The sequence below is a fragment of the Mesoplodon mirus genome (assembly GCF_964341445.2).
Source record: "Mesoplodon mirus genome assembly, chromosome: 18".
Taxonomy (NCBI): Eukaryota; Metazoa; Chordata; class Mammalia; order Artiodactyla; family Ziphiidae; genus Mesoplodon; species Mesoplodon mirus.
In genome coordinates this window covers 25,640,252-25,655,001 of record NC_138994.1, presented here as the reverse complement: position 1 = coordinate 25,655,001, position 14,750 = coordinate 25,640,252, and the positions used below count along the sequence as shown (strand labels likewise).

At 54.2% G+C, this 14,750-nt stretch overlaps 1 protein-coding gene across 1 annotated transcript; it reads left to right on the top strand.

Annotated features, from left to right (window-relative positions):
* Window positions 1–11,162: 11,162 nt before the first annotated feature.
* Window positions 11,163–14,395, top strand: LOC309793826 (forkhead box protein J1-like; the record flags this gene model as incomplete). Its single annotated transcript, XM_082604606.1, has 2 exons — window positions 11,163–11,939; window positions 13,628–14,395. Exons 1-2 carry the CDS (start codon window positions 11,442–11,444, stop codon window positions 14,393–14,395), a joined length of 1,266 nt encoding a protein of 421 aa, XP_082460732.1. The 5' UTR covers window positions 11,163–11,441.
* Window positions 14,396–14,750: the final 355 nt, after the last annotated feature.

Below are 14,750 nucleotides of genomic sequence, written 5' to 3'. Positions count from 1 at the left end.
TCGCCTCACGGAGCGCCCACAAGGAGGGAGCCCGGGGAGCACCCCATGGTCCACCCTCCCCAGGCCCACAGGTGCTCTGCCAGGAGCCCCAGCTCGCGGCAAGGATGGCTCAGGTCCCCATCCTCGCTGCTCTCATCACCCTTGTGGGAGTGATGTTGAGAAAGCACCTGTGTCATTCCAGCACCTCTTCCGCTAAGAAGCCTGTGGGTCTTCTTTGGCCCCGAGACCAAGGTGGGGGGGCGATGGTATGTTCTGAGATTCTTCTGCAAGGTTCTCAAAGGGAGGAAATCTGAGTTGACCATTGTAGGTGATGAGCTGACTATAATCGCGAGGCCATGCTAGGTAGACGGGGCCCCAAGGAACCTGATGGAGTATCACACAGGCGTCAGGATAGTGGCCAGGGGACCAGTGGCAATTCTGTGAAAAGGCTCTGGGTGGTGTGATGGGAAAAAGCAAAGATAATTTGAGTTTATTAGTGGAAATACAAATGTTTTTGTTTTGTTTTGTTTTGTTTTTTGTGGTACGCGTGCCTCCCACTGTTGTGGCCTCTCCCGTTGCGGAGCACAGGCTCCGGACGCGCAGGCTCAGTGGCCATGGCTCACGGGCCCAGCCGCTCCGTGGCATTTGGGATTTTCCCGGACCAGGGCACAAACCCTTGTCCTCTGCATCGGCAGGGAGACTCTCAACCACTGCGCCATCAGGGAAGCCCGATACAGATGTTTTTAAATGATGTCATTGGACAGGAGTGGGCATACCGATGAAATCTAAAAGTACTTATGGAGGGAATTCCCTGGCAGTCCAGAGGTTAGGACTCAGCACTTTCACTTCAGTGGCCTGGTTCAATCCCTGGTCGGAGAACTAAAATCCTCCAAGCCACTGCACAGCCAAAAACAAAACAAAGAAAAGTACTTATGGAGACCTGAAATAACCCAAGACTAAGACGCCACTAGGAAGGCTTATGCTTCGCAGATACTAAGGAAAAATCGGAATTAACTTTCTCTTTTCTTGGAGAGAAACTCTACAAGATGGTGGAACTGTTACAGATCTTAAATTTAATTAGTGGCTGGGTAGAGGCAGGAAAGAGGTGTGTGGAATCCCCCTAGATGTGCTCCCCAAATCTGCCTCTAGAGGTGTCTTCACTCCCCCGTTTCTGAGCCTGAGGAGGGAATTAAGTGGGAACCACCTTTCTCTACCTCCCGGGAAGGATTTTGAATCTCCAGGCTCCCTTTTCTGGCTGAGGGCTGGACAGAATGGTAGCACTCGCTCAGGAAGTCCTCCTGCGCCTTCCAGGCTTACCTTCCGCATCCAGGATGCACGGAGCAGCAGGGTTTCGCCGAGGGTCTGGCAGAAGCCTTTTTAGAGGAAAGAGAACCACCGACTGTACCAAGAAGCTGGGGAGATCAGAGACTTCAGGTCTGAGTCTTCAGGCTGTTTCAGAAGGAGCCAGTTTTCAGCCCTGGCTCAGAATCTGGACCGGTGGTGTTTGTAGCAAGGACTCAAGAATTCAGAGCCAGGCAGCCTGGCAGCCAGTGGTGGTGGCGGCGAGGCTGCGGCAGTGTTTTGATTTGACTTTGTGTGTGTGGGTGTGTGTGTGTGTGTGTGTGTGTGTGTGTGTGTGTCTTCTCTCCTGTTTACCATTTGCTTTTGGTCGTTCCTACCAAACAGCCACAGTTCCGGAGTCCTGCCCATTAAACACAGAGGAATAAGTATGAGATCTACCAAATTATATAAAATGAAGGAACAACTTATTTCATCTGGGGGTTCCTAACTTAAAAGCGCAATCTTGCCTGCTCTGCATCCTGTCACCCTTAGAGGGGAAAAGCACTGTGGACCCATGTGCCGGACTCCGGTACCCCCAGGGAGTACAGATCCCCGCATTCCATCTGGCTGTGAGAGATACCTAAACATTTCCTGTCCCACTCACTCCCCTTCCCCTGGGGTCCACCTCCACAAGACTATTATTAGAGCCTTAGGGCGGATTAGCACACCAGGACATTTATGGGTATACACAATTTATACCCGCTGAATCCTAGTGTTTCTGCCATTAAAGGGTTTCGTGTCTTGGGCTGGCCTAAACTGAAGCTGACGCCAGACATTTGTGAGTGGCCTCCCTCAAATGTGACACAGTGAGCCTCACGCCCACCCTCCAGGGTCAGCCGGCTCCGTCCACGAACTGAGCCCTCTGAAGGGCATGGCTCTCGGCTCTGCCCTGGAGGAGATCACCGTGTGCTGGAGGATCCAGCAATTTCCACACAGCATGAGAAATGGGGTGGTGGTACGGGCCAGTGGGGGAGCACTTCGGAGCACGCTGGACCCCATCTGGCTTCAGGGGGGGCCTTCTGGGGGCAGGTGCTGGAAGAGGCAGCTCAGCAGTCCTCGGCCAGAGAATGGAAGGCTTTCCCCCAACTCAGGGGGTTAGGGCTTCATCCTCTCCCTTCAGAAGGGGCATCTCGCTGCACTGGGGGGACTGAATCAGATGGAGTCATTCTGTGGGCTGGGAGGACGACTTGGGGGAGATGAGTGTAGCCTGAACAAGGCCTGGGGGGCGGATGGTTTTCGCGCACATTCTGTGAGTCAGGCGCCCTGCTCACCACTCTTCCATGTCACCTCGCTTAGTCTCACGGCATCCCTGGGGAGTAAGTACTTGTCTCCCATCTGATGGATGGGAAAACCAGGGCTCCAAGTACAGTGACCTGCCCAAGGTCACACAGTCAGTACGTTACAAGCTGGGGCTGTATCCCGGTTTTCTGACTACAGATTTAGACCTTACTAGAGCTTGAACAAGCAGGAGGTCAGGATGGATTGGATACAGAGCATGAAGGAGAGAGAAGCACCAAGAGTGGGTTTCCAGCATGGGCAGCGGGTGCTTCTCGTGCAGGAACTGCAGGACAAGGGGGGAAGATGATGAGTTTCGTGGATGGTACCCGGGGGACCCCAAAGCTCTGGAGCTAATGTCTCCTGGGGTTGGTGGCACCAGCTGATAGCAACTCTCGGTGGGCTGTTCGGGTGCAGAAGGAGAGGAACAGCTGTCACTCTGTTCTCTGCCATGCCATTTGGTCCCTGGCACCCTGCTGGGCAGCCAGTCCCTTCCTGCCCCACCCTGGCCCCCACAGCAAACACTAACTCTGAGCCCAAATTAACACACTCTTCTCCCTCCCCTTCACCTCCTCCTGCTCTCGTGAAAGTCTCAGCCAGACTCAGTTTCTTTTCCTGGTCCGCTGTAACACTTAGGCAAACTTCAAGACCAAATAAAGATACAAAGGTGGATCCTACGGCAAGCTCACAAAACAAGGACCATCCTGCATGTCCCTCCATCAGTGGGCCACAGTGGCCATGACTGTCCCTCGCCCAGTGGACGCCACTGCTCCCAAGTTTCACGTGCTGTGGTTTGCACCCTGTGGGAGTTCCAGCTAATGCGCATCTTGCCAGCTTTCGTGCCAAACTCCCGGACTGTCCTGCCAGAGACACCATCTGCACCAAACCAAAGGTCCGGTAACCTTCCTTTCCTCTTCTCAGGTGCCTGGCAGGCTGACGACAACGTGGTCAGTCGTCGGAACACGCAGCGCAGACGCCCATCTTCTGGCAACCTGGAGGACCCCGAGAACAGGCTCTGCGTGTGGGATCCTTTGGCCATCTGAGAGCCTTAGCCCCTGTACCAGGGCTCTCCTCCCGTTCTCACATCCCATCCTGGCCTCATGGCACCACTGACCTCCTGGGCATCCTCAGCCAGACACACGGAGACTTTTTAGACCCACGTGAAAGCTGGATGCTGAGGGCAACTGACCCTTCTCCCAGACTCATCTTCTTCCGCAACCGTGATCCTTCCCCTCTCAGAAGGGACTGGAAACCTCTTTTCTCCTTGTGGGCTAAAGCCACTCGAACTGCAGCTCATGAGACCCTTTGCAGAGAGTCTCTGGAATGTTTCCACTGTATCTTGATCTTCAGGTGGAGCTGTGGTCTACAGACTGGTTATTTCTTTTGTATCTTTTTTTTTTTTTCTCCTTAGGAGGTAGACCAAGAAGACTCAAGAGTTTGGGTGACTTCATTACAAACACCCATCTGGCATTTTCTAGTCTCTGGGACATCATAACCAATCTGAGACCTGCAGATTGGGGTGGCGTTGGGGGATGACTCCTGTGAGAAGGGAAAGCCATATTGCACTGTAAGTGGGGTTTCCCTCAAAATGCATTAGGAGCTCCTCTCTCAAGGACAAGAAGCAGTGGCAACCACCAGAAGGTTGGTTGGGAAACCAGTTCTTGCTTCTGGTAGCAGAGGCTATGCCTCGTGTGTCTGCTTAGGAAGGAGGCCTTGAATCTGAGAACCCCTCAGTTACATGATGACCTACCGGGGAGTTCTTTATGATCAGGTGCACTCAAGAAGGCCTGGGGCTCCATCCTAAGGTGACACTGCAAAGGCATTTTTGACCCCTTCTATGTACCAGGCACTTGTTAGGGACTGTCGTATATTATCACGTTTCATCACTACCGCCCTGTCAGGTGGAGGTGGCATTCTTACCCCTGCTGCCCCCGTCTCCACCCCGCTTTTCTGAAAGAGTTGAAGAAAGAAGCTGAGAGAGGGGTGGACCGGTGGTTCTCATTTGGTGCCCAGGAACCCCAAAGGAGGTTGGGGGAAGGGCTGAGCTGGGGTCAGTGGTGGTCTGGGAGGCTCCCCATCCCACCGGTTTTCCTCCCCTGTCCTCCAGATCAGCTGAGCCTGATGGGGGGAGCCGGAGGTACTGCCTTCCATAGGCTCATCAGAGATTTAGAGATATTGTTCAAATCACATGTCCACCCCACCCCAGTCCAGTGTAGGCATATAAATAACAGTCTGAAACAGCAAGACCGTAAGCTGTTGGCTGTTCGTCTCTCAACACTAGTGTTATCAATGGATTCCTCATAGCTCTCTGATAGATGCATTGTCTGCTGGCTTTTGGAAGAGGTGGTTAGTTAGTGGAGCATGAGATTGAGAAGCAAAGTGGGATCCAACAGTTTGTGAGGCTGAGATGTGACAGAGCCCTAGGCTATGCCCACCATGATGGCCTGAATTAGTAGTTGGAATTGTTGCCCTAGAGGAACTTTTCATGGTCCTTCCCAGGGCCTCAAAGAGAGCCCAGTGCCGGGGGATCTTTTGCACCTCCTGTGTGGCTGCCTTGTGCCGTCAGGTGCGTGGTGACCCTCACTGCCTGGTGGTTGTGGTTCACATCCTGCCCTGGGGGTGGGCAGGCGGAGGCCTGTGGTCCTGACAGACACTACATGAGCCAAGCCAAATCTCAGCTTCTGCCTTGAGTTCCGGTGTCCACCCGCTCTGAAATCCTGCAGTGGGCTCTGCTGTTTCAGACCCCTTTTAATGTCCTTTCTTTCCCCGAAACATTCTTACAGACCCTTTCATATTGATGATTCCAGCAATAACCACACTTCCTGATTTCCTTGAAATCTGAGCCCCAGAAGCACTAGGGAAGGGGACTCTCCCTGAGCCTGGGGTGGTGGCATACAGATCCACCTCCTCTCCCGGCAGGTAGTATTCAGAGTGTGGTGTTACCTGAGATGAAGGAGATGTAGGTAAACAGTCGCCACAGTGGCCAGGAACCCTAAGAGGAAGCCATTGTCTTCACCCTTTCTGGAGGGTCTGTCTTCTCCCAGGAAGAGGCTCAGAGAGATTCCTCAAGGCCTTGGTTCCATAACCAAGACATACCCGGGTGAGAAGTGGCCCTTCACTCCTGTTTCTCAGACAGTTCCTGCTCTCTCCCCCATCCCCGCACCTCTTTGCCCTCATTTAGCTCTTTGGCGAGCAGAAATATCCCATCCAAAAGGGCTGGGATCAGGGAACAGGGCACAGAGCCTGGTCGGGGAACAGGACAGCCGCCCCAGTCATCATCTGGAGATGGTCATGTTGTTAGCAGTTGACCCACAGAGAATATGACGGGGCCTGGTTTCTCACACAAGGACACAGACTAACCGGAGGCCTGGGGTTCCTTCCTGCCACACTCAAGTCGGAGCTCACCTATGAGCTCACTTCCGGGTGGTGTGGTGATCCCAGCCTTCTCACAGAGCCCTTTTTCCTTCTCCTCCCCAGTCCCATCCTACCAGAGGCCATGCCAATGCTGGGGCGTCTCCTGGGCACGGATCCACACACGTTAAGCCATCTCACCTGGGGAGGGTTTTTGTCCTGTTCACCTGACCTTGGCATGCTGCTTGCTCACTGTGCTTTAGGATCTGCACACCTAGTGTGTGTAAATATGTGTGTACTGTTGTGCCATCTGTGTACCCCTCACTCCCTGGAGTACACTCATGGGCACACTACAGTGGGGACGTCAAGGATGCAATATTTATGGACTGCTGCATGATTCTTAAAAATGAATAAAACTGTTCACGAGGGAAGAAGAGGTGTTAACTGCGCAGTTGGCTTATTTGTGAAAGTTGCTGTCCGACTTTCTCCAGCACGCTTTTAATACTTTGACTCAATAACAACTCACACTGCAGAAATATAGAAGATCATGAGAGATTACTACAAGAAACTCTATGCCAAGAAAATGGACAACCTGGAAGAAATGGACAAATTCTTAGAAATGCACAACCTGCCAAGACTGAATCAGGAAGAAATAGAAAATATGAATAGACCAATCACAAGCACTGAAATGGAAACTGTGATTAAAAATCTTCCAACAAACAGAAGCCCAGGACCAGATGGCTTCACAGGCGAATTCTATCAGACATTTAGAGAAGAGCTAACACCTATCCTTCTCAAACTCTTCCAAAATATAGCAGAGGGAGGAGCACTCCCAAACTCATTCTACGAGGCCACCATCACCTTGATACCAAAGCCAGGCAAGGATGTCACAAAGAAAGAAAACTACAGGCCAATATCACTGATGAACATAGATGCAAAAATCCTCAACAAAATACTAGCAAACAGAATCCAACAGCACATTAAAAGGATCATACACCATGCTCAAGTGGGGTTTATGCCAGGAATGCAAGGATTCTTCAATATACGCAAATCAATCAATGTGATACACCATGTTAACAAATTGAAGGAGAAAAACCATATGATCATCTCAATAGATGCAGAGAAAGCTTTTGACAAAATTCAACACCCATTTATGATAAAAACCCTGCAGAAAGTAGGCATACAGGGAACTTTCCTCAAGATAATAAAGGCCATAAATGACAAACCCACAGCCAACATTGTCCTCAATGGTGAAAAACTGAAACCATTTCCACTAAGATCAGGAACAAGACAAGGTGGCCCACTCTCACCACTCTTATTCAACTTAGTTTTGGAAGTTTTAGAAACAGCAATCAGAGAAGAAAAGGAAATAAAAGGAATCCAAATTGGAAAAGAAGAAGTAAAGCTGTCACTGTTTGCAGATGACATGATACTATACATAGAGAATCCTAAAGATGCTACCAGAAAACTACTAGAGCTAATCAATGAATTTGGAAAAGTAGCAGGATACAAAATTAATGCACAGAAATCTCTGGCATTCCTGTACACTAATGATGAAGAATCTGAAAGTGAAATCAAGAAAACACCCCCATTTACCATTGCAACAAAAAGAATAAAATACCTAGGAATAAACCTACCTAAGGAGACAAAAGACCTGTATGCAGAAAATTATAAGACACTGATGAAAGAAATTAAAGATGATACAAATAGATGGAGAGATATACCATGCTCCTGGATTGGAAGAATCGATATTGTGAAAATGACTCTACTACCCAAAGCAATCTACAGGTTCAATGCAATCCCTATCAAACTACCACTGGCATTTTTCACAGAACTAGAACAAAAAAATTCAAACTTTGTTTGGAAAAACAAAAGACTCCGAATAGCCAAAGCAATCTTGAGAACGAAAAACGGAGCTGGAGGAATCAGGCTCCCTGACTTCAGACTACACTACAAAGCTATAGTAAGCAAGACAGTGTTTTACTGGCACAAAAACAGAAAGATAGATCAATGGAACAGGATAGAAAGCCCAGAGATAAACCCACACCCATATGGTCAACTTATCTTTGATCAAGGAGGCAGGAATGTACAGTGGAGAAAGGTCAGCCTCTTCAATAAGTGGTGCTGGGAAAACTGGACAGGGACATGTAAAAGTATGAGATTAGATCATTCCCTGACACCATACACAAAAATAAGCTCAAAATGGATTAAAGACCTAAATGTAAGGCCAGAAACTATCAAACTCTTAGAGGAAAACATAGGCAGAACACTCTATGACATAAATCACAGCAAGATCCTTTTGGACCCACCTCCTAGAGAAATGGAAATAAAAACAAAGATAAACAAATGGGACCTAATGAAACTTCAAAGCTTTTGCACAGCAAAGGAAACCATAAACAAGACCAAAAGACAACCCTCAGAATGGGAGAAAATATTTTCAAATGAAGCAACTGACAAAGGATTAATCTCCAAAATTTAAAAACAGCTCATGCAGCTCAATAGCAAAAAAACAAACAACCCAATCCAAAAATGGGCAGAAGACTTAAATAGGCATTTCTCCAAAGAAGATATACAGACTGCCAACAAACACATGAAAGAATGCTCAGCATCATTAATCATTAGAGAAATGCAAATCAAAACTACAATGAGATATCATCTCACACCAGTCAGAATGGCCATCATCAAGAAATCTAGAAACAATAAATGCTGGAGAGGGTGTGGAGAAAAGGGAACACTCTTGCACTGCTGGTGGGAATGTGAATTGGTACAGCCACTATGGAGAACAGTATGGAGGTTCCTTAAAAGACTAAAACTCGAACTACCATATGACCCAGCAATCCCACTACTAGGCATATACCCTGAGAAAACCATAATTCAAAAAGAGGCATGTACCAAAATGTTCATTGCAGCTCTATTCACAATAGCCCGGAGATGGAAGCAACCTAAGTGTCCATCATCGGATGAATGGATAAAGAAGATGTGGCACATATATACAATGGAATATTACTCAGCCATAAAAAGAAACGAAACTGAGCTATTTGTAATGAGGTGGATAGACCTAGACTCTGTCATACACCGTGAAGTAAGTCAGAAAGAGAAAGACAAATACCGTATGCTAACACATATATATGGAATTTTTAAAAATGTCATGAATAACCTAGGGGTAAAACAGGAATAAAGACACAGACCTACTTGAGAATGGACTTGAGGATATGGGGAGGGGGAAGGGTAAGTTGTGACAAGGCGAAAGAGAGGCATGGACATATATACACTACCAAACGTAAGGTAGATAGTGGGAAGCAGCCGCAGAGCACAGGGAGATCAGCTCGGTGCTTTGTGACCGCCTGGAGGGGTGGGATGGGGAGGGTGGGAGGGAGGGAGATGCCTGAGGGAAGGGATGTGGGAACAGATGTATATGTATGACTGATTCACTTTGTTATAAAGCAGAAACTAATAATAAAATAAAATAAAAATTAAAATAAAACAATAAATACTTGGGAAGAAAAAAAAAACTTTGACTCAAGACAAGCTGGACATGGAGGAGTGAGAGAGGGCAAGGGGTAGAGGAAAAGACATGTTTCTGGGTGGGAGCTGGTGTACCATCCCCCGGGCACAGCTCCTGCCCAGAGGCCTGATAAGGAGCCCTCACCTCCACCCACCCCCTTCAACCAGAGAACTTCCAACTGCAGCTCCTCAATAACTGAAGAGCAGGAAAGCTGGTGACTGGAGGGAGGCTGGGGGAGGGGAGGAGGAAGGACCACAGTCCACCGTTAGTCCGTCACTTAAAGGCTGGTGAAATTAATGGGGCAAATGACCCCAGTCAAAGAATTTGGCAAGTCCACGGCTTTCCTGGGTTTCACCCAACGGCTCTGTTTCCTCGGCTATCTGGAAAGGAGGGAGAGCACTTCCGAAGAAGCCTCTGGAATGTCAGCTTCTGGGAATCTTGCTGAGGACGGGGCGGGGAGGGGGCGCTTACCGGGAAACACTGGATTACCCTAGCCGCCTTGGGGTGCCTGCGACCGGGGCTGCGGTTTCTGCGGACCTGAGCGGCAGGTGGCATCGGAGAGTCAGACCTGCTTGCGGGCACCAAGACGACACTCGGTCGGGAGACCGGGACAGGCCGCAGAAACGTGAGGAAGTGCCACTCGCAGCCCAGAGGAGAGGAAAGGAAAGCCCCAAGCATGCACCCAGCCCTGGCCCCCGCGCCACGGGCTGCGTCCCAGGAGCCGTCGCCACCTCTGAGCAGCCCAGATGGGAAGGGGGTGGGGCGGAGGACGGTTCCCGCGGCGAACTGCTCGCCGAGGGCCCCGGGGCCTCTGCGGGAGCGCCGAGCCGCGCGCCTCTCCGAGCCCTGCGCGGGGCCGTCGGGCGGGAATGCGCGGAGCCGGGACGCGGTGGCGGGTAGGGGGCTGGGTCGCGCGCGGGAGAGGGCGGCAGGAGGGAGCTGGAAGAGAGTTACCGCGTGAGAGAGCCGTTAAGAGCCCGCGGTCTCTTTGGAGATGCCCTGGCCAATGGCAGAAGCGGAAGCTGTTTATATGGGCGGGGCGTCGCCACGGCAGCAGGAGACGCCTTGCGAGCGGCTACTGAGTGCCGGTCCCCAGCCGCTGGCTTTCAGAGAGGCGCCGGCGGGCGTGAGTGGCGACGAGGATTGCTGGCTGGGCCCTGGAGCTGGGAGCAGAGAGCCGCGGTGAGGGTGGGCGGTGGGAGGAATTTCTTTGAGAAGCTTCCTTTGGCCCGGGCTGCGCTCTGAGCCAGGTAAGGGACGGGGAGGGCTGCCGGCCGTGGGAAGGGAGGGCGTCAGTACCAGCCCGCTCTCCCATCCGTCCCCGACGGAAGTGGAGGGCCCGGGGACTGACATCAGAGGCGTTTGGGGGACACTCACTTCCCACCCCCTTATAACTCTCTGTATTGTTTCCTTCCTTCCCCTTGAGCCCCATCCTAATATCCCTTTTCAAAGATCAGACGACCTCCCCCGCCCCCCGACCCGTCGTACTGCCCTCCTGGACTCTCTCGCCCCATTTCCATTGGTTGTGGACGGAGAGAGGGGGGTTAATTCCCCGCTTTGAGGGAGAAAGGGGTGGCCTCGCATGCCCCTACACTATTCCCTCGTTGGGCTAATTAAGTCTCCTCTAAAAGATCCAAGAGGAAAAGAGCGAGGCGAACCCCGTGTGGGTCGGACTCCCGGGCACACCTTCTGTTTCCCAGACCTCGGCAGTAAAAGATCCTCCCCGGCTGCAGGAAGGATTTTAGTAAGAGCCTCCCCCCTCGCCCACACTCTCCCCTCGGGGGTGGGGAAAGAGGGCTCAGTTCCCGCTCTGGTCCCCGCAGGCACCACATTCCGTTTGGAGGAGACTACCCCCGGATCGCGGGATGGAAGCCCGCTTCCGGGAGGCTGCGTAACTGAAGCCGCAGGAGTCAGCGGGCCGGAGAGCTCGGCGGCCACCCTCGGCTCGGCTCGTGGATGTTGACAGCCCCCTCGGAGAGTCCCCGCAGATATGGCGGAGAGCTGGCTACGCGTCTCGGGAGCAGGGGCAGCGGAGGAGGCCGGACCGGAAGGCGGCCTGGAGGAGTCCAACGCCCTGAATGACAGCCTGACCAGCCTGCAGTGGCTGCAGGAATTCTCCATTCTCAACGCCGAGCTCCCCGCCCTGCCTTCGGGGGACACCGACCCCCACGGCTCCCACGAGCTGGCAGGCTCGGCCGAGCCGGGGTCTCCCCTGGCGGCGGACCCCGCCTGCCTGGGGCAGCCGCACACACCCGGCAAGCCCACGTCCTCCTGCACGCCGCGGAGCGCCCCCTCGGGGCTGCAGGCCTCGCCTCCCGACGACGTGGACTACGTCACCAACCCGCACGTGAAGCCGCCCTACTCGTATGCCACGCTCATCTGCATGGCCATGCAGGCCAGCAAGGCCACCAAGATCACCCTGTCGGCCATCTACAAGTGGATCACGGACAACTTCTGTTACTTCCGCCACGCTGATCCCACCTGGCAGGTAGGGAGGCACTCCCTCCCTCCCTCCCCATGCCCTCGCGGACTGGACTCACATCCCAGATCCGCAGGCCAAGTAGGCGCGGTACGGCCAGGGCCCCGAGAGAGGAAGGCCGTCCAGGAAGGACCTCAAGGGAGCCCAGTGCTTGGACTGCTGCCCCTTTGACTTCAGAGACGGAGGAGGGAGGATGTTCAGAGGGCTGCAGGGGTGCCGACATAGAGGTTCAAGGGGAAAGAACTTGTCACTCGTCCGGCAGGCTCAGCCCAAAGACCAGGGCTGAACTATGCGTGGACACAGCCCCCCAGGGTAGGTTGATGGACTGAGGGACACATTTTTGTCCCAAGTCCTGGAATTCCTCGACACTACCCTCCTCAAGGTCAGTTTGTCAGGGCCTGACTGGAGGCAGAGCATCGTTCCTGCCAGACTCTGCATCCCGCCTGCTTTCAGTTGGCTGGAGGGGCTCTGGGAGGGGAGAGGGGCGTGCTGCGGGGTGTGAAGGCCATCGGTGTCCCAGTGGAAGGGCTACGGGGCCTTCCGAAAGCTGCTGTGCCAGCCCCCACCCCAAGCCCTCCCTAGTTTCCTGCCTACACTCCTCCCCCTCTTCTCATCAAACTCCCTGGGGGGACAATTACCTCAGCCACGTGCTTTCCACAGGGGCTCTTTCCTCCCACACTGGCTTCATGTTCCAAGTGTCCGGAACCTGTCACAGAGCAGCCAAGGGGCCCAGACCACCATGTAAACCTCCCAGTCTTGCCAGGGGGCACTACTCACCTGCCGGCCCCACCCACCAGGCCCCAGACCCCTGTGCCCCAGCGTGGTTTGGACTGTGCACCCAGGCCTGAACAAGGCAGGATGGTGATTCAGGCTGGGCACACGCTGCCCTGAGCCTCTTCGACCATCAGGATCAGGGGCTACTTGGGGACAGAGACCCTGAGGATGCACAGATCCTTCCCTGTGGCACAGGTCACAGGATCAGAGTTCCTGTAATCACAGCTATTCCACGATTGCTTGGGCCCTGACCCTGGGGCAGGTACCATTTGTAACCTTGGTGAGAAAGCAGAGACCCTCCACCACCCCCCACCCTACCCCAAGCCTGAGAGGCCCCAGGAATGAGCGCTATGCTCTTGGCTGGGTAATAATCAACTGAGGCCTCAGAGCCTGGGGTGGGAGGAGGGGGACATGGTGGGTGAGGGCCCAGGCCAGCAGCCGGCTCTAGAAACAAGGAAAGTCATCAGATCCTCCCACACTTCATCCCCGCCCCACACACACACACCCTCACACCCACTCACTCATTTCACAAACAGAGAAGGCCAGCCAGGCCCAGGCAGAGGGAGATGGCCGTCCAGGACCTGGGGGAGCCAAGGCCTTTGACCAGAGGCCGCAAGCAGCGGGGTAAGGGAGGGAGGGCAGGACAGGCTGGCACTGAGAGCCACCCTGCGGCTCAGGGCTCGGATGACCGAGCAGGCAGATATCCTGGCCAAAGGGAACAAAAGCCCCCGACAGCACTCCCAGCTCCTGGTGCCCCGTGGCTGGTGTCCCAGAGCCTCCCGCTCGGAGCAGCGCCTCTGTCTCCCCTGCCCCCATCGGAGAGAAGGTGGTGGTGGGACTGGCAGTGGCGCTAGGAGCCCCCCATCACTGACCCCACCCACTCTCCCAGCTGTCTTCCTTCTCTCCTACCTCCCTGTGTCCAGAACTCCATCCGCCACAACCTGTCCCTGAAGAAGGGCTTCATCAAGGTGCCTCGGGAGAAGGACGAGCCAGGCAAGGGGGGCTTCTGGTGCATCGACCCCCAGTACGCCGAGCGGCTGCTGAGTGGGGCCTTGAAGAAGCAGCGGCTGCCCCCAGTCCACATCCACCCGGCCTTTGCCCGCCAGGCCGCGCCAGAGCCCAGCGCCGCCCCATGGGCCGGGCCACTGACCGTGAGCACCGAGGCCCAGCAGCTGCTGCGGGAGTTCGAGGAGGCCACTGGGGAGGCGGGCTGGGGTGCAGGCGAGGGCAGGCTGGGGCGTAAGCGTCAACAGCCGCTGCCCAAGCAGGAGGCCAAGGTCCCGCGGCCCTCCAGCCCCCTGCTGCTGACCCAGGAGGAGCAGGGTGAGCTGGAACCCCTCAAGGGCAACTTTAACTGGGAGGCCATCTTGGACGCTGGCACGCTGGACGGGGAGCTGGGCACGCTGGAGATCTCGGAGCTGATCCCGCCGCTGAGCCCTGCCTCACACGGGGACGTGGACCTCACCATCCATGGCCACCACATCGAGTGCCCTGTTACCTGGGGGCCTCCAGCGGAGCAGGCTACCGACAGCCTGGACTTTGATGAGACCTTCCTGGCCACATCCTTCCTGGAGCACCCCTGGGACGAGAGCACCCGTAGCTCCCTGCCCCCCGAGCCCCTCTTTGAGGCCGGGGATGCCACACTGGCCTCTGACCTGCATGACTGGGCCAGCCTGGGCGCCTTCTTGTAAGAAGCCAGGCCCTGCCCCACCTCCAGACAGCACCGAAGTCTGGGCCCAGACTGCCCCCCTCCCCGCCAGTGCAGGCCCATGGACACCCTACCGCCCAGGCAGGGGCTGGGCCAGCTCACCCCACCAGGCCACACGGCCCCCAGCCCAGGCCATCCTCAGATTCTAGTCCAGCAGGCTGAGAATTGGGGCCCAGGACCCAAATTGCTGCCTCCGCTCCCCAGCCCCCCATACACACAGTGTTTCATTGATCCACTTCTTCCCTGCCCCAGAGACACGCTAAGGGCCCTCTGCACTATGAGAGCTGCGGCTTGGAGGGGCCCTGGCCAAGCTGGAAACATCAGTACAGGGCCCGCCC